The 20,443-nt window shown below is 42.5% G+C and overlaps 1 protein-coding gene across 1 annotated transcript; it reads left to right on the top strand.

The window, feature by feature from the left end:
- The first annotated feature begins 491 nt into the window (after positions 1 to 491).
- DAD1 (defender against cell death 1) lies at positions 492 to 20,443 on the top strand. The gene is made up of 3 exons (XM_082619019.1): positions 492 to 784; positions 9,941 to 10,115; positions 20,202 to 20,443. The coding sequence occupies exons 1-2, from the start codon at positions 574 to 576 to the stop codon at positions 10,069 to 10,071; spliced, it is 342 nt and encodes a 113-aa protein (XP_082475145.1). The 5' UTR covers positions 492 to 573; the 3' UTR covers positions 10,072 to 10,115; positions 20,202 to 20,443.

Below are 20,443 nucleotides of genomic sequence, written 5' to 3'. Positions count from 1 at the left end.
TCTAAACTGATGCCTGCTCAGTGACCGGCCGCCGTGGTTCTCACTGCGAGGCAACTTGACTTGCTCTAATGATCTGGGCCAGGCATCTGCAGTTAGCGCCCTCAAAAGAATTAGGACCGAGCGGGTACTGAACCGGGAAAAGCCAGACATTGCCTTAAAGCAGATCCAAATAGTTCATCTTTGAGGACGCTGGTGGACCAAAGAGAACGCTGTCCGCTGAAAAACCTCTTCCCCTCTCCCTCTCACACTATCTTGTTGCTGGAGCAACTGTGGGCGTCACCAACATGACGGCGGAAATAGCACAAAAAGATACACGTCTCCAGCTCACGGAGAGATCCGTTGCGCAGGCGCATTAGCGTTCTCTGGCTGTAGTTCTCATTCTGTAGATATATTCTGCGTCTGCGCATTACTTGTTTCGTGCCTTGGCCGGCCTATACGCCTGCGCAAAGTAGCAAATTGGGGAGGGCGGAGCTGGGCTACTAGCGGTGCGCATGCGCCGACACTACATCCGGTGTGGTCGTCGGGTCCACTAGGAGTTTGGGGTACGCCGGCCGGAATATCGAGCGTGTAGTCATGTCGGCGTCGGTGTTGTCGGTCATCTCGCGGTTCTTAGAAGAGTACTTGAGCTCCACTCCTCAGCGTCTGAAGTTGTTGGACGCGTACCTCCTGTATATACTGCTGACCGGGGCGCTGCAATTCGGTTATTGTCTCCTCGTGGGGACCTTCCCCTTCAACTCTTTCCTCTCGGGCTTCATCTCCTGTGTGGGGAGTTTTATCCTAGCGGGTAATGATTCTATAAGTGATATCAGTTATAATGTGTTACTTTGATGCGTGCTTTTATTCCCACAGTACTCGTCTCTATATGAGACCACCGCCTCGTGAAGTTGAGAGAGGAACCTGCATTGCCCACTTTTTGTGAATGGGGAAATTGAGGCACATTCAGGTTGTCGTGCCTAATACCAAAGAGCCGCCGAGGAGCTGGGATTAAATCTGGAAACACCTTCATTTTGCTGTTCAACCTGGTGATCCACTTCACTTCATATTGGTCCATGGAAAATTCCCAACTTTCACTTAGCTTTAACACAGCTTTGAAGTTGGTAAACTTGTAAAATGGAGAACCCAACTCTGAAGCTGTCATTTCACTATCCTGAACTCAGTTTTCACTCACACAGGTCTATTTTAGCTTTATTATTCTGATTCCCAGCAAATTTGATACCTTGTAGACTGCCATATTTAACGAGAGCTGACTGTTCCCATATATTTTTGCCAAGATCTGACCTTTCTTGCTCAACAGGGATTCACTGAATACTGAGTCCAGGCTTGGCCCAGGGAGTGTTGGCCAGTACAGTTTATAGGTGGCTACCACATGAACTTTTCCAGTCATGGTATCACCTGCTGCATGACTTGGAAAACATGCTAAAATTCATGTTTTTTTTTTTTTTTTCCACGTGTGATCATCAACAGTCACATTGTAAATAGTATTTTGTATCTCATACAAGGTATGGTAAAAGCTTTGGGGATACACCTGGTATATGTTTCTTGTCCTCAACGAGTTTACAGTGTAATTGGGGCATAGACAAAATACAGCGTTAGAATTGTCTGGAGACTTCATTTACAGTGGAGTCTTAATTACAGCTTAGAGTTAGAAACCTATAGAATGCTTATTACACATTCAAATTGCTAGTTCAGACTCATGCCAGAGATACTCTGCCTTCTACTCTGTTTCTCAAGTTAAGATAAGTCTAAGGACTTAAGGACTAGTTCAGTAAGCCTGGCCTGGAGTTGCAGAGTTAGCGTGTACATCTTTGAATTTTGGCTTAGATGACCAAGACCTGGTTCTCTGTAGCAGCATCCTGGTCTACAGGAGTTTATATGTTACCATCATCAGATATACTACCCTCTTTGCTCTAGACTCCTCCTTCCTCCCCTAAAATACTGTTCATGACTAAGAATTTTATTAACCAGACAGGAGAAGGAATCTTTTAATTTTATTTATTTTTTATTTCTTTGGCCACCACGTGGCATGTGGGATCTTAGTTCCTCGACCAGGGATTGAACCCACGCCCCCTGCATTGGAAGCACGGCGTCTTAACCACTGGACCGCCAGGGAAGTCCCAGGAGAAGGGATCTTGAGAATGTCTGATTCTGTTTTCCAGGTCTGGAAAGAGTAGGAATAGGGTGGGGCCTAAAAGGTGATTTAAAAAAAAGCCTTCTCTGTGCTGAAGTCACCCTGGCTTCATAAGCTTCTAGGGTTAAGAATGAGTTCTCAGGGCTACGTGGAAGAGTGGTTTGCAGAAGAGTGGATGTGGACTGGAGTTGCAGATTCTTGGTGTGATAAAAGAAGATTTTTTGAGCAGATAATTTTTCCAGTGCCAAGTCTTTTTTTTTGAGGCTGTTGTGGCTAAAGTTGAATTGGCAGACCCCCTACTCTCCTCCTCAATGAGAAGTTGATGGCCTGTCATTGAAGAGAATGCCTAGTGAAAGGGAACTTTAATAGTGAGGTCCTTTTGGGGGACTCTGATGTCCGTAGGTGTTGGATAATTGGTAATTGGGCCAGGGAAATGAAAGTTGCTTCAGGAAAAGAAGGGATTCAAGACAATTTAGAGTTGCTGTGGAAGGGTATCGTTTGCATTTCTTTTGACAGACTTGACCTTACTAAATCTACTGCTGCCATTTGTTAGCTCCGATCCTCAACTGGATACTTTTTTAAAAAAATTTTTGGCTGCGTTGGGTCTTTGTTGCGGTGCGTGGGCTTCTCATTGGGATGGCTTCTCTTGTTGCGGAGCATGGGCTCTAGGTATGTGGGCGTTAGTAGTTGTGGCACATGGGCTCGATAGTTGTGGCACGCGGGCCTAGTTGCTCCACAGCATGTGGGATCTTCCCGGACCAGGGCTTGAACCTGTGTCTCCTGCATTGGCAGGTGGATTCTTAACCATTGCGCTACCAGGGAAGCCCTGGATACTGGTTTTAATGGGAAATTTTAAATTTGGAGTTTATCCTTTGTTCTGGTTGTTGGGAAGGGAAGGCTTGTACTTATTTATAGTGCTGAGGTTTCTAACTTCCCTGAGTTGTGTTTCCTATTGGAAGAGAATGGAGGAGGCCAGCTTGGCTGAGAAAGGGAATTGTAGGCGATTACATTGAAGGATTAGGTAGTGCTGGATGCTAGAGCTTTGAGTGTCAGGCCAAGGAGTTTTATCCTGTAGTAATAGGAATGCATCTAAGGATTAAAAAAGTTTTTTTTTTAAATTTATTTATTTATTTATTTATGGCTGTGTTGGGTCTTCGTTTCTGTGTGAGGGCTTTCTCTAGTTGCGGCAGGTGGGGGCCACTCCTCATCGCGGTGCGCGGGCCTCTCACTATTGTGGCCCCTCTTGTTGCGGAGCACAGGCTCCAGACACGCAGGCTCAGTAATTGTGGCTCACAGGCCTAGTTGCTCCGTGGCATGTGGGATCCTCCCTAACCAGGGCTCGAACCCGTGTCCCCTGGATTGGCAGGCAGATTCTCAACCACTGCGCCACCAGGGAAGCCCCCGATTAAAAAAGTTTTTTAAAAGGTTTTAGATTTAAGTAAAGGAGCGACTTAAAATTGGTGTTAATGTGTAGGATGAATTGGAGGGAAAAGTTCTTTAGCTTGGTTCCCTTAATTTCTTTTTTGGCAGTCTGTTCTCTTCCATTCCTTCTGCATGTGTTATGTAGCATATGTTCTTTGGAAATTGGTTAGTACATTTTAAACCGATATAGGATACTATTGCATTTTTTTAAAAAGCCTGGTGTTATTTGGGTCTGATGAAAATGGTCTGTTTTCTTCTATTCCCTCATGACCAGGAAACTTAACCATAGTTTCAAGGAGACAGAGGTAGAAAATTGCCATTGAGAAGTCTTTTTTTTTTTGGATCAACAGTTTACAGTATAATAGGCTTTGAAAGGACTTCAGAGGTAAAATATTTTTCTCTTTCACACAGATTTCAAACATCCTCAGCAGCTGACTGTTTATCTTGTGGTTAGATCTCTCTAGAGGAGGACATCTGTCCCTTTTTCAGAGTAGCGTGTCAGTGTTGGCAGCCCTTCTAGTTTCCTTTTTTACCTAACTGAAATCCCTCTTTTTGCTCATTTAAAGTGCTATTTTGGAGGGATGAGTGGAAAACAATGACTGTCCTTAAAATAAATCTTTGAAATCAGTTTTTAAGTCATTTCACAACTTTGGTCTATTCTGTTTTCTAATCTATATGAAATATTTACGGATTAAAAAAAGTAGTTTTGTTCCCCCTAGTTTACAGATCCAAAAACAGTTTGAATCTGAAAGGCAAGGAGGCCTAATTCAGAGTGTTTTCTATCGCACGGGAGATCTTGGGCTGTGTGGACTGGGGTCCAGCATTTCTTTGGAAATTATCTATTAGATTTCTGGGCCCATAACTTATCCAGGAGATTGGAAGTTTGCCAGCCTTATGCCTGACAGTCCTGTTTCTAAACCTCTTTCATATCCATTGCTACCTCTGCATCCTCTGTCACTCAAGCTCTCAATATCTCTTATCTGGACTACTGTAATCTTCCTTATTGATCTCCCACACTCTCATCTCTCTCCCTCCAGTCCATCTTCCACTATGTTTGCAGGCTTGATTTGACTTGCAAATCTGATTGTGCTACTCCCCACATAAAATTTGTCTGTACCCAAAGAGAAATTTAAAAAAATTTTAATGGCTAGAGGGTCTTTGATAATCCGTCCCAGCCACATCTCCAGCTTCATCTCGTCTCCGCCTCCTCTGTACTTTATATTCCAGCACTGTTGAGTTACTTGTTATTCCCTGAACATGCTGAGATGTCTTAAGCTATTTTACCTTTGTTTGACTGCCCAGAAAATTCCTTCACTTCTCAGCCATCTCAGCTCAAGTGCTGCTTCCGTTTGAACCCTTCCCTGGCTCTTCAGATTTAGGTCTTTCTCCTGTATTCCTATTTCACTACACTGTAGTGGTGTAGTGCTCTTTTCATCTCTGCATCCTCAGTGCTTAACACTGTATGTTAAATTGTGAGCATGCCTATAATAAGTTAAGGAATATTGAGTTGTTATGTGCCAGGTTCCCTGCCAGGGTACTGAGGATTTAACTGTGGAACACGCAGACATGATCTCTACTCCCACAGAGTTTATAATCTAGTGGGAGATGCTGACAAGTAAACCTGGATATAGTGCTGTGATGGAGAAGTACTGGTGAGAATAGGAACACAAGTAGGCACTCAACCCTGCCCAGTGGTCCTATAATACTTCCCTGATATGTTTGCTTTTCCAAAATAATGCTTCATATTTTCTCTCTTCACTTTCATCTGTATTTTCTCTTTTCCTCTATTCTCAGTTGATGATCTTGCTTTATTTTATTCTTTGCTAAAAAAGAAATCCTTTCATCTTCCTACCAAGGAATCATAGCAACCCACCTACACATGGACCCCCTACTCTTTGACTTATTTCCTGTAATGGTGGATGATATATCCCTTTCCTATCAGAGGTCAGTTTCTTCACTTGTGCGGAGGATCCAGTCTTCTCTTGCTCACTCAGGGACTCAGTTTCTGTAATCATCCCTCCATTCTGCATCATTAATTTCTCTCTACTGGATCATTCCCATCATACATACATGCTCTAATATCGTCCAATTAAAAAAATTAATTTGACTTCAGATACCCCTTCAGCTACTATTCCCTGTCTTTCTGCTCCATCATCACAGAATTCCTTGAAAGAATAGTTGTCTAGTTGCTGTTTCTGCTTTCTCCCTGTCCATTCATTCCTTAACCTACTCCTGGTGGTGGTCTGTCCCCACCACTACAGTGAAACTGCTCTTGTCATCTTGCCAGATCTAATGGCCATGTTCCTCACCTTGCCTGAATGCTCAGCAACATTTAGCACTTAACATAGTTGGCTGCTTCCTTCTGAGTGAGCGAAGTACTTTCTTCTCGAAGCTTTTGCAACACTACACTCCTGCTTGTTCCTTCTCACCTCACTGGCTTTTCCTTCCTACTGTTTGTGCTAGGTGCTTTTTGGTCTGAGGGCATGGTTCTAGACCTCTTCTCTGTATTTCTTTCCCATAGGTTAATTTAAATAATGTCTATATAACTACAACTACCACATTTATATTTTCAGTTTTGACCTATTCCCTGAATTCCAAATTAGTAAGTCCAGTTGCCTACTTGACATCTTCACTTGATGGCTAACATACAACTCCAGATTGAACCTTCCGGCCTAGCCATCTGCCTTTTTGCTGGTCAGTACATGGTGTCAACTTTGGTTACGTTGTTGAAGCCACAAATTTAGAAGGTTTTTTTTTTTTTTGGCTGCTCGCCCCGTGGGATCCTAGTGCCCCGACCGGGGATTGAATTGAACCCGGACCCTCGGCAGTGAAAGCTCGGAGTCCTAACCACTGGACTGTCAGTGAATCCGTAGAAGGTTTTCTTGATTCCTTGATTTCTCTTATCTCCCACATCCATTACATCAGCCAGCCCTGTCTTCTCCAAAATACAGCCTGTATCCCTTGACTTCTGTCCCTTTTGACTACCATTACCTGAGCTCTTTGGCCCCTGCATGACTCTTCGGCTTCTTGAACTTTGCAAACCATTCTCCGCATTGCAGTTCTACCATCCTTAAAAATTTTAGATCAGATTATTTTACTCATCTGCTAAAACTTTGAAATATTGCTCCATTGTACTTAGAACTAATCCAGACTCTTTACTGAAGCTTACAAAGCCCCACTGATTTGGCCCTTGTCTCCCTCTTGCCCTTGATCCCTACATTCTGGTCAGTCTGACCAAGATTGTTCTTGCTATCTGGAATGCTCTGCCCCTAGATCTTTGCATGGTTGGCTCCTGTCTTTCAAATTTTGGTCTTAAATAGCACCTTCTTAGAGAAGCCTTCTGTGACCACCAAATAAGAAATAGCTTCCCAGTCACTCTTTTATTACCTTGCTTTGCTTCATAGCACGTATCACTACCTCATATTTCCTTGTTTAGTTGTTTTCTCATTTTTTATGTTTCTCTCCATTAGAGTGTAAGTTCCCTGGGAGCCAGACTCTTGTCTGTCTTGTTCTGTGCCATAGTCCTAGCACCTGGGACAGTGCATGGCACATAGTAGATGCTCAGTAAATATTTTGCTGACTAAGTGAATATTTAAGGAGATAAATTAGAACTGCTAAAATGGAGCAAGCTGCCTTAGGAGGTAGTACGTTTCCATCTTTGGAAGTGCTCAGGAAGGACTGAAGGATCTTTTGTGGAGGAGCTTTTCGAACAGGTGTTCTTTGCCTTTTTTGAGAATTACAAACCATCCAGAGCCTGTGTTACTGATAGAGGCGGCATATCCGTGCATCTGAGGGATTTGCTGCCTCTGTCAGTAATACAGTCTCTGGATGGTTTGTAATTCTGCACCTGGGGATAACTTACCAGATTCTGGATATGGTGAGTATACTTTGGAACTATTCCCAGCTGATTCATGCAGCCTCCCCTGGCATGCCCATATCCGCCACCTCTTAGGTATTTTGTGCATTAGATGGGGTGTTGGTCTTTAGGACCTTCAGGGTCCTTTGCGTCTCTGTGCGATTCTGATTCTTATGTTGTCATTGAAGCAACTTGGGTTACTGTGATTATGATAATGATAACACACCAATTCATTTCTTTGTCTACCTTCATGGGGAGCTTCTCTCTCCGCTTGTCCCCTCATACTTCTCGAAGCACTACTCTACTCCCATCTTCCACCCCAATAGCCTCTGTTAATCGTGTTTGGTATCTCTTTCTCCAGATTTTTTCCTAGATTCCAACTAAAATAAATGAGAAAATAGTTATTTGTGTGTGTGTGTGTGTGTGTGTGTATTTAAGAGAAATCTGAAAGGGAATAATATTTTTGGCTTTTTTTCACTTAATATATCTTAGACATCTTTACTGTCAACATATAGCGAATTAACCTCATTCTTTTGAATAATTGCATGGGATTTTATTGCATGTCTGTAGTGTAATTTATTTAAGTAATCCCTTTGATGTCATTTGGACTGTTTTCACTTTTTTTTTTTCAACTTTACGAACATGCTGTTAGAATGCCTTTGTTCTCTAAGATAAATTCTTTACTCAGAAGACATTTAAAATATAATAGATGTTGCCGGTTGCTCTCCCAAATGGGTGAACCAAGCTATACTCACCACAGTGGGATTTTAACTGGTCGCCCTTGCTTCAGTCAGTGTCCTTCATATTTTGAAGGGTTCAGGTGCCTGAAAAGATCCGGGTTTTTTTCCACAGTGTTTGCATGTTTAAGCATAATGAAGACTCTGTTGCCATGACGATGGACTCTGGAGAAGTAGTCTGGTAGTTTTTTTTTTTAATTTGTTTATTTATTTATTTATTTATTTTTGGCTGCGTTGGGTCTTTGTTGTTGTGTGCGGGCTTTCTCTAGTTGTGGAGAGCGGGGTCTACTCTTCATTGTGGTGTGCGGGCTTCTCATTGCGGTGGCTTCTCTTTTTGCAGAGCACGGGCTCTAGGTGCACGGGCGTCAGTAGTTGTAGCACGCGGGCTCAGTAGTTGTGACTTGTGGGCTCTAGAGCACAGGCTCAGTAGTTGTGGTGCACGAGCTTAGTTGCTCCGCGGCATGTGGGATCTTCCCGGACCGGGGCTCGAACCCATGTCCCCTGCATTGGCAGGTGGATTCTTAACCACTGTGCCACCAGGGAAGCCCAGTCTGGTAGTTCTCTGACCTTTGGGTCAGAGATCTCAGTCTGTTGCCTTTTCTTGGTTAGTGATGGAATGGATGCTAGCCTGAAGCAAATTTGGGTTAAGTAGTGTAATCATTTGTCACAGGTATAAAGATATTTTGGAAAAGTGTATTCCTAGAGCTTTCTTTTCATGTCAGATGGTGACTGTGGCTATGGTATCAGGTTGGAATCTTCAAGGGTACAGAGTGTGGTAGTAGAGAGTTCTCTGTCAAAGTCATATAACTTAGATCTCTTGCCTTTTTTGAGACAAGCATCTGCTAGAACTTTGAGATTAAAGATTATCTACAGTTGTGAGGTCCTCATGGATAAGCATCTCTGCTGTCTAACATACACATTCTGTTGGAAATAATTCACAATTTTATAACTTTTGGTCATTCAGCCTAGCCCCCTTGTTACTGCCTCAACTACATCTTGATCTAGGTATAATTATAAACTTAATTCAGGAGATAAGAGAGTTCTAAAGATTTTTTGGTTTTATATCAATATTTTTTTTCTAAGTAAGCCTTTGGTTTTTAACCTAACTCTGAGAAGTTGTATTGTTCCCTTAAACAATTAACAGCATAAAATTTGTGTACAACTTGATGAACTTTTAAATTCACCCTTTTAGCAACCACCAGATCAGGATATAGAACATTATCAGTACCCTAGAGGCCTTTCCTCCTGCCTTCCAAGTCATCTCCTGTGAACGATAAAAACCACTGTCCTGATTTGTATTACTGTCGATTGGTTTTGGCCAATTTTAAGCTTTAGATAAGTAGAATCATAAAGCATGTATTTTTTGGCGTCTGGATTATGTTGCTCGTTGTGATATTTGCCGAATTCATCCATGTTGTGAAGTTCTTTTTCATTGCTCTATGGTATTCTATTGTATGCATATGCCATAATTTACCCATTTTACTGTTTTTTTTTTTTTTTTGGCTTGTGGGATCTCAGTTCCCCAACCAGGGATTGAACCCGGGCCCGTGTCAGTGAAAGTGCCGAGTCCTAACAACTGGACCACCAGGGAATTCTCCCCATTTTACTGTTGATAGACATTAGATTGCTTCCAGTTGGGGGCCACCATGGGTATCATTCCTGTACGTGCCTTTTGATGGACTTACGTGTCATTTCTGCTGGAACAGAATTGTTGGGTCAGAGGGTATGTGTGTGTGCATTAGTCATACTTGTTTCATACTTCTTGATAATCACTTTTGTGTTTTTCTTCTTGTACAGTTTGTCTGAGAATACAGATCAACCCACAAAACAAAGCGGATTTCCAAGGCATCTCCCCGGAGCGAGCCTTTGCTGATTTTCTCTTTGCCAGCACCATCCTGCACCTTGTTGTCATGAACTTCGTTGGCTGAATCATTCCCATTTACTTAATTGAGGTGTAGGAGACTAGAAGAACGTAAGTAATGATCTTAGTGCTTGTCACATGGTGTTGGTTTTAGAAACAGAAATCGGAGGGGCTGGTTTTGATCATGGTTGTCAGAGTTCCCATATTGTTGATAAGATGTTTGCAGAGTTTTCCATATTGGTCTGCAAAGTATGTGTTAATATCATCATGATTCATCAGTGCTGCTGCTCTTGGTCGTTGCCTCCTCTTCTCACTGTTCTGCAAATCATTAAGATAACAGAAAATGAGAGTTTGCTTGTAGCTAATACATTAATTTCTGCACCAATAACTCCATGAAAATAACTCTGAGATCTTGGAAGGGACATAAATTGTAGGTTTTGCTTTTAGATTTGCTCTATATTTTTTTTTCTGATCTTGATCTCAGATGACTTCAAACGCTGGGCCATTGTCTCCATAGTACCTAGTATAGTGCTTACAGCTGATAGACATCCAGCATGTGCCGAATGAATGACGATGGCTGCTTGCTTATATATGTGCTAAATAAAAATTAATGGGAAAATGGGATTAGCTTAGGAGAACACTTTAACATATAGGATGAGATGCCGTTTGGTCATTTGCCAGTTTTCTTTTTTTAGCAATAGAGCTCTTTTTTTTTTTTTTTTTTTTTACATAAACTCACATAGAATCTCAGCAGTGGAGCCGAGTTGTTCTGATTGACAGAAGTTGAAAAGCCCTCTTTGCTTGGGCTCTCCATGTGTGGTATGCTCTCCCCTCCATCCTTCCCTCCTAAGTAGAATCCTAAAAGCTCTGAGAAGTACTTGACTCTCTCTCTCTCTCTCTCTCTCTGTGTATATATATATATATATATATATATTTTTTTTTTTTTTTTTTTTTTTTGGCCGTGCTACACGGCATGTGGGATCCTAGTTCCCTGACCAAGGATGGAACCCATGTCCCCTGCCTTGGAAGTGCAGAGTCTTACCCACTGGACCACCAGGGAAGTCCCTTGACTCTATCTTAAAACTTATTTTATATATGAGAAAACAGAGGTCCAGAACAATCCACTGGCTTTCCCTGGCCACATAGCTAAGTGGAAGCAGTGTAGTGCTTTAGTCCAGTGGTGCTCTTGGCCTAGTGCTCTTTCAGTATCCCATGTTGCTCACTGATGAATGAATGCACTCTATTCTTTGCCTTTCTCCTACAAAATTAAATATTGCTATCACTGGGGTAGAGAAACGAGAACCTTAGGAAACTTACCCTCTTTGGGGGAAGGATATCCCAGGACCAACCTCTTTCTGTCACAACTTGGAAAGCTATCATTTTTGTACTAGTCAGAAATCTAACATAAGAGTTAGAGCAACCATGGACAAAGTGAATGCAATGATGTGACAAGGACTTTACTTCAGTTTCTAGCATGGATCAATCAGTTACTTAATATATTACATAAATCCTTTCCATAGATACTGTCTCAAAAACAGTACTGTTAGTTCTGGTAGGCTTTCATTTTTGGCAGTGGTAAGTTGACAGAGGTGGTTTTATCAGTGAAAGAGGTTGTGAATCACTTCTTTCTACTATCTTAATACAGCTGAACTTTTTGGAGACCCAATCAGGACTTGAGTTGTTCCCCCATGTGCTAGTCAATGCCTTGATCCTGGGAACACAAAGAAAAGTAAAATGTGGCTGCCTTCAAGCAGTGAACAGTTTAGAAGGGGAAAAGCATGTAAACACAGCAGTTAGAGCCACACTAAAGACCTGAACAAAGTGCTGTGGCGGTCCAGAGAACTGGGCCGCCGTGCCATCTGGGAGCAGAGGCCGCAGACAGGGTGCCTGACCAATGACAGCTTCTTGAGCACAGCTAGAAAATTCACCCACCAACATTGACCTGCGAACATCCTGAGAAACCCTTGGGCTCTGATAGTAACCTTGCTGGAAAGGTCATAAGTCTTCTGATTGCCCTACTCTAAATTTCTGGTTACTTTTTCTAGATGAGTCATGTTGTATGCTTTAACAAGGGGACAGAGCAAGCAGTTCAAGGATGTTTGTTCTCTAGGATCAGGGAAATACCAAATCATGAAAAATAATTTCCTAGGGCCGTCGTGATTGGAGGAGGACTCTGCAGCAGAGAGGCTAGTATTTCAAAGTCATGACAAAAACAGAGACAAAAAAGCAAGCTCAGCAGAAACTGCGTACTGCAGACCCTATTAATGATCTAGGGCCACCTGTTCAGCAGGGAATTATGGGCCCAAGGTATAGCACGATCTTCCAATCCCAGATTGCAGTGTTAAATCATTCTATAGAGAGTATATTCGTAGTGAAATCCTTCTGTGGGGGACTCCCCAGGGGGTTTTTCACAGAGATCATTTGTGAAATGATCACAATTTGACATATACTGTACTATCCTGCCCTCAATTTTCAAATATACATTTATTTGCCCTTTTTCTGTGCTTCTAACTTAGTTCTATGTGCATTGTGCTAAAACACTTTTAAAATGGTTTTCGAGTGAGTTTTCAATATTTATATCAACTCAGAAGGTAGAACAAAACAGATTGAATATTCTCCATATTTGACAAATATGTTGAGAGTTGGGTATAAAAAAGAATAAACATCTGTAGCTTACTGCTCTTGTGTGAATTTGGGGGTGACATTTAAAACCAGCAGCTACTGTGAAAAAGCATATCAAAAGAAAATGGCACTGAGTTAAAGAAATTTATTCCAGGAGAAGTAAGGAAGTTAACAGATAGTGAGTGCTCGCGTGGGCCAGGCTTTAAGTCTTATTTTATTTTCAAAACAACCTTATGAGGATAGGCTTGGTAATTCCACTTACAGATGAGAAACTGGGGTTCAAAGAACCTTGCGGGAAATCTTTTAAGTCTAATAATCCAGTCTGGTGTCAAAAAATGTTAATATTTATTTTTGCTTAAAGTTGCTTATTACAAAGTATTTGAAAATCGCAGAGTTAAAGAAATGTGTTTAAAAAGTTACCACAGGGACTTCCCTGGCAGTCCAGTGGTTAGGACTTTGCCTTCCAATGCAGGGGGTGCTGGTTCGATCCCTGGTCAGGGAGCTAGGATCCCACATGCCTCGCAGCCAAAGAACCAAAATGTAAAACAGAAACAATATTGTAACAAATTCAGTAAAGACTTTAAAAATGGTCCACATCAAAAAAAAAAAATAGTTACCACAGTTGTTTTTATTACCGTCCTTTCCTTTATTACTTAATTTCTTTGCTTTTATGACAATTTAAAAAATACAGGAAAGTACAGAGAAGAATATAACAAACACTGCCGTGTATCCACCACCTGGAATGAACAGGTTTTGAACAGATTAAGCATTGTAGATTGAGCTGAAGTTCCTTTGAATCCCTCCAGTCCCCATTCCTTCCTTCTGCTGTAAGACTTGACCGTCTTCATGGCAGTTTTGTTCAGCTAGGACTATTGTAAAACCTACATCTGTTAACACAGCCTTTTCCAAACTTCAGACTTTTGTGGCCTCCTGAAAACATGTCCAGAGATGGCAGTGTGAGAAACCTGAGGTAAAAGTTAGCTGTACAGTTGGCAGCACTGGTATAAGTGGCTATGCCAGTGGTCAAGAATAGACTCATAGGGGCTTTCCTGGTGGTGCAGTGGTTAAGAGTCTGCCTGCCAATGCAGGGGACACTGGTTTGAGCCCTGGTCCGGGAAGATCCCACATGCCGCGGAGCAGCTAAGCCCATGCACCACAACTACTGCGCCTGCACTCTAGAGCCTGTGCGCCACAGCTACTGAAGCCCGTGCACCACAACTACTGAAGCCCGCACGCCTAGAGCCCGTGCTCTGCAACAAGAGAAGCCACCACGATGAGAAGCCTGCACACTGCAACGAAGAGTAGCCCCTGCTTGCTGCAACTAGAGAAAGCTCGTGTGCAGCAACAAAGACCCAACATAGCCAAAAGTAATAAATAAATAAAATAATTAAAAAAGAGAAAAGAATAGACTCATAATGTTTTTTAGATTATCATAAAAATGAAAATGCAAATAGATAACTAATAAGAGCCTGCTGTATAAAAACAATAAAATAAAATTCAAAAAAAAGAAGAGGGCTTCCCGGGTGGCGCAGTGGTTGGGAGTCCACCTGCCGATGCAGGGGACGTGGGTTCGTGCCCCGGTCCGGGAAGATCCCACATGCCGCGGAGCGGCTGGGCCCGTGAGCCATGGCCGCTGAGCCTGCGCATCCGGAGCCTGTGCTCCGCAACGGGAGAGGCCACAACAGTGAGAGGCCCGTGTACCGCAAAAAAAAAAAAAAAAAAGAAGAAGAAGAAAATGCAGGGCTTCCCTGGTGGTGCAGTGGTTAAGAATCCGCCTGCCAAGGCAGGGGACACGGGTTCGAGCCCTGGTCCGGGAAGATCCCACATGCCGCGGAGCAACTAAGCCCGTGCGCCACAGCTACTGAGCCTGCGCTCTAGAGCCCGTGAGCCACAGCTACTGAGCCTGCGTGCCACAACTACTGAAGCCCTTGCGCCTAGAGCCGGTACTCTGCAACAAGAGAAGCCACCGCAACGAGAAGCCCACGCAGGGGGCAACGAGTAGCCCCCGCTTGCCACAATTAAAGAAAGCCTGTGCGCAGCAAAGACCTAACGCAGCCAAAACTAAAATAAATAAATCAATTTATTAAAAAAAAATGAAAATGCAAAAGTGAAAGATGCTCCTAGTGAGCTTCTGAGCTGGGAGAATCCATGCACACCTAAAGTGATGATCAGTGTTTGGCACTTAGGTGGCAGTAATCTATTTTGAATGAATGCATTATATAGAAGTTCAGTAGGTTTGAATATTTAAAGATTTACATACTATCTGTAAATATTTCCTGTTTTGTTTTTCAATGTCTCCTTGTGAAATTCTTTTCAGAAAATGTCAGCCTATCTCAGGTGTTCTGAAGGGAAATGAAGAAAAGAGGGACTTAGCTACATTGGGTCACAGCTTGGGAAGGAAAGTTCCTGATGACACTGGGCCCTGGATCAGAGGGAGAAGTGAACAGGGCTTCGACAAGGGGACAGACCTGAGCTTGGATGTATGCTCAGCCTGAGGGTGATTGTTGGCCACCAGGTTGTGCTGAAACCTTGTTAGTGTTGCTTTGTCTTTATGGTGGAGGCTGTTCTCCCACAGGTCTTTAAAAATTCGTAGTGTTTAATCCTGGCTGGAGCGAGGGCGCTACAGGGCTGGGCAGAACATAACTGACAAACAGTGCTATTTACAAACAAGCAGTCGCCGCCGTTGGCTTTTTGAATGCATCATGAAGTACTGCAGTACTCTAGAAAGTTACCTCTGGAAGGGGATCTAACTGTTATTTCTTAGGCGCTACTGCCCCCCAGTGGCCTGTACATTTCACTGCTGAGAGAAGGTGCTACAAAGCCCAAGAGAAGCTGAGTTTGGGGGAAGCAACCACAGATACCTTTGTGATAAAACCTAGTTTCTTTCCAGTCACAGGAGGGCAGCAGAGGTCCAAGCGGGCCTAGGTGTTGGGTGGGGCTTGCTTTACATTCTGGCCAGAGGTGGGCGGTGTCAAGCACAAAAGGGCATGCAACCTTTGTCACCTAGGGAAGACCAAGTGCACGGTGACCCAGAGATTGACTTTTTATTTCCTTTTCTGATCTGTCAGTTCGAGAGCTCCCTTTCCAGTTTCTTGCAGACCTGTTTTTGCCCTCAGCATGACCTCCTGCTGGCAGTCATCTTTAATTTTTTGGGGTGGGGGGGTTATTTTCCATTTCATTTTCTCTGTGACATTTCACCTTATATTGAATTAGGTTTAGCCACCAGATAAGTTCTCAAAAAGGGAACTACTCTAAATTTGTAGAAAATATTTTGAGTTAGCATATTTTCTCAACCCCCTTTTTTTTCCTGGTTGGAGGGTGAGATGTTTTACTTATTCTTAAAACCTTGAATCTGCTTATTTTATTTACAAAAAACCCAAATAATTGATGATTCTTGAATTAGTGATTGTGCTCTATTTGGTATTTGGTTCACTTAAAACTACCAAAAAAAAAAAAAAAAGAGAGAGAGAGAGAGAAAGAATAAAAGAGAATATCAAGTAGATTTGTGTCTTTTTAAAAAAATATGGCCAAGCTTTGCGTTTTGCGGGTTCCTAGTTCCCTGACCAGGGATGGAACCCGGGCCCTGGCAGTGAAAGTGCTGAGTCCTAACCACTGGACCTCCAGGGAATTCCCATAGGTTTGTATTTATGAGGTTCGTTCCCTGCCTTAGTTTCTCTAGCCTTGCAGCTCAGATGATTCCGACTGCAAGTCATTCTGCCCCCAGGTTGCATAAGACCCTCTTCTTGGGGCCCTCACGGTCCACTGTGCATGCCCCTAATGCTGCACTTAACCACATGGTTGTGAAACCATTCATTTTCTTGTCTCTCCCACTGGACTGTTAAATTCCCAGAGGGTGGGGACCTCAGAGCTTAGCACAGGGCTAACGGTCACAATGCATGTTTGTTGAATGAGTGTATGAATGAGTAAATCTTTTTCAGCTGCAACAAAATGCTGTATAAAATAGCTGTATTATTAGTGATGTGAATGCTAAGACATGGGGAAAGTGCCGGGGAAGAAAGATGCCAAGGGAACAATTCACACGAGGGACGATGGAGTGGGGCGTGAGGCTAGAAGTCGGAAGACCTGTGTTGTAGACTTTGCTGTGTTGTTAACTAGTTGAATGGAGAAATAAGCTTGAGCCCTAATTTCCCTATGTGCATAGGGAGGGGATTGGCCTGGATGGTCATTAGAGTCTTTTGCAGCTGTTAAAGCCTCTGATTCATGATATTCCCATTGTGTTTGAGGAGGATCATGCTGTTTGTGTGGATCCTCAGTTGAGCTTCGCTTTTTCTTTTTTTCTTGCTTTTTACCTTCAATTGTTGCTTTTTATCCATATTACCAGGTTTTCATCATCCATCAAAAGTGCGATTGTCTGTAACAAAATGCATAGTGTTTGTATAAGGCCTTTTACAAAATTAGACATTTGTCAAATGTTTTACAGTTATCACATAACCAGGCTTGCAGGACTCACACTCCACATGCACTTAAAAAAAATATTTATTTATTTATTTATTTATTTATTTATTTATTTATGGCTGCATTGGGTTTTCATTGCTGTGCACGCGCTTTCTCTAGTTGTGGCGAGCGGGGGCTACTCTTTGTTGCGGTGCGTGGGCTTCAGTAGTTGTGGCTTGCGGGCTCTAGAATGCAGGCTTGGTAGTTGTGGTGCATGTGCTTAGTTGTTCGGCAGCATGTGGGATCTTCCCGGACTAGGGCTTGAACCCGTGTCCCCTGCATTGGCAGGCGGATTCTTAACCACTGTGCCCCCAGGGAAGTCCCCACATACACTTTTACACATATCAACCCACGTCATCCTCATGGCCCACCCTATGATGGAGGTAGACAAATAGTAGTGTTCCCGTTCTGTACATGAGGTAATTAAAGCTTGGTGAAATTTCAGTTGACTTCTCCAGGCCCTGGTACTAATAAGTGACTGAGTGGGAACTCGATAACAGATACTTTGACTTCACACTTTTACATTTCTCTCTATTGTGTTCAAAGACTTTTGGATGATGAATATATACATTTTGTTAGAAGGTTTCCATTAACAGTATTAAGCTTGCTTCTCTTTTTCAAATGGGAAAAACTTAGGAGAGGTTGATAAGAAAGGATGAAGACAGGCTATCTAAAATGTTTCTGCAAAGTTGGTCATCTTTAGTATGATCTGGAAGAAGTGGAGGAGGATGCAGATCAGGAGACCCGACTTTATCCAGAGAGGGTGACCATGGGCTGGCGCTGTCCAGTAGAACTTTGCATTGTGTAAATCTAAGTCTGCACTGCCAAATAATGGTAGCTACTAGCCACATGTAGTTATTGAACATTTGAAATGTGGCTAAGTGAGGCACTAAATTTTTCATTTTATTTAATTTTAACTCAGCTTAAATAGTCACCTGTGGCGTGGTATTGGACAGCACAGCTCTGGACAAATCTGTCAAACTCTCAGGTGATGGTTTCCTCATCTGTAAGACTGAGAGGATTGGACGAGCTGATTTCTACAGCTCCTTTCATTTTCAGATCCGTGCCTTCTGAAATTGTAGTGATTCACATTGAGCTCTGAACCTAGAGTTTCTGCAGAATGGTCTTTGATTCACATTTTCTCTAATTTCAGTTTTAATTGGGTGACCAGGATCTAGGATGAGATAGATTGAAGGAAAATCAGTATTTGGGCATATCTGCTCAGTACTGGTGTCTGAATAGAGATGGTGCTGGGGAAGCAGATTCCAAACAGAAATGACCCTGTCTGGCATCATCTTTTGTGTCTCTACAGAGAGTAATTCTTTTTAACAGTTCTTTGTGTTGTGCCTTGCTTTCTCTTAAGATGATGAGAACAGGCTGATTGAATGGTGCTGTCTTTCCTGCTTGGGTGAATAGACTGAAGAAGTCATGCTAACTCTTCTCAGTAGGTGTCTTCCACTTTGCATGTCTTGATATCAGGGGAGGAAATTTTATTTGTCAGTTTCCTGAAACCTTTATCCCCTGGTTAACAGTTGAAATCATTCTTCTGAGCTGGTGAATAGTCCAATTTTGTTGAGCTAATATTTCAAAGACTCCTAGAACCTCTGCTTTTAGAGTACTGTCTGGTAGATATATTTTTGCCTTAAAAGAAAGGAGCAGATCTATGTAAATAGGAATTTTCTGAAAACCATTGTCAAAGAGATTTACTCTCATGAGTCATTTTTTGCCTTTTAGTTGGACCAATCCCAGTGTCTTAGATCAATATGTTTTATTGTCATAGGATCTCAAAACTTGACTTTTGTACTGAATGAGGATTTCTTTTATAATTCTCATTGTGTCAGGCTCTTCCCTGAAGTGGCCCTGTGCTCTATTCCTCTCTCACCTTGGCCATTAGAACTGATGGGTGGTATTAGTTCATAGTCTGTTGTCAGTGAGTTTGCTTTAAGACATTTGATAGAGTGAATAGGTTAGTTTTAATAGGTCTGTTTGTTCTTATTTGACACTGTGATCACTTTTGCTTCCTGTTTTTGCTCTTTGTTTTACATATTTCTCGTAATTCCACTGATGCAGGAATGTTCTGCAATTATGTAGCATTTCTCTTTCATTGTTAGTGGAATAAAAGCAATCTGGCTAGAAGTCTAAGATCTTTCCTCTAAACTCTGATGCTAGAATCTCCAGGTCACCTGAACCAATGCACAAAATAAGGTGGTGCCCTTTCACCTACTGGTGTAGCCCAGCTCTTCTGAAACATAGTGTTTCCCAACCTTTCTCATCTTCACACATAGAAGATGACAATATTTTTATGGCACACTGCAGGAAAATGGGCTGCTTGTGGTTGGGGACATTGGGGCCCCTAGGGCCAAGGGGTCACCTTCTGGCCACACCGTGTTGGAGCACACCAGGTGGGCAGCCCTCCTAGAGGTGTGAGAAGGGAAGTCTGTGTTTACAGGGCAGGGCTGGGCTCCACCTCACAGCTTACAGTCAGTCCCATCTGACTCTGGCAGCTGTGTGGCCTCTTCTCTTGGGGTTACTCTCCACCTCCTTCTTGCCAAAAATAATCTTACTGTTAAATGAAAAGAAAATTATTTCTTCTGTTTTGGTACTTCGTTAAATCTGAGATTGGGAATCTTTCTCTACTTTCTTTCGAATTCTTCCTTCTTCCACTCCCCCTACCCCACCCCCCAAACTGGAAGTTAGTGCTTTGTAAGCTTTCTAAATCCAGAAAAGCTCTTTAGGCTAAGTTGCAATCCTCTCACCACAAAGAGGGTTTGTGGATCAGAGAGGTCAGAGTGACTTACGTAAAGTCGTGAAGCTAATTAATTGCAGAGGTGGTGTTAGAACCCACGGCTACAGTTCCGAGTCAGTTACGCCTTTGTGTGCTTGGAATTCAGATTTGAGCATTAATTTTTATGGATACCTCTATAAAATGTTCAGTGAAAAAATTTGCTTTATTCTGGTTGTTCTAACCTGGCTTAAATACCGTCCAGAATTTGGGAACTCCATAACTGCCTTTGTCTTTACGGGTTTAGAATTTAGATCGAAACCCTGTCTGTAGCATATCACAAAACATTTTTAGAAACCTTGAGTATCTCTTCTTACCTTTCTGCTTCTTTCTTAAAGGTTCACTTTTTGATTTCCCCTGGATAAGAAGAGCTCTTGAGATGGCTGTTTGTTGGACACACGGATTTACTTCAGATTTATGCTTACTACCGACTGATTTGGGATGCGGTTGGAGAGCCCAGAGAGTTCCCAGGCTTCTGTGTCAGAACAACTTTGTAATGAGCATTTATTAGCACAACCTCTGCCTTCCATGAAGTGTAACCTTTTTGCCTTCCAAATTAAAAAGCTCCATGCGACTCCTT

The sequence above is a fragment of the Mesoplodon mirus genome (genome assembly GCF_964341445.2).
Source record: "Mesoplodon mirus genome assembly, chromosome: 4".
NCBI classification, from domain to species: domain Eukaryota; kingdom Metazoa; phylum Chordata; class Mammalia; order Artiodactyla; family Ziphiidae; genus Mesoplodon; species Mesoplodon mirus.
This window is presented reverse-complemented; position numbering and strand designations above follow the sequence as displayed.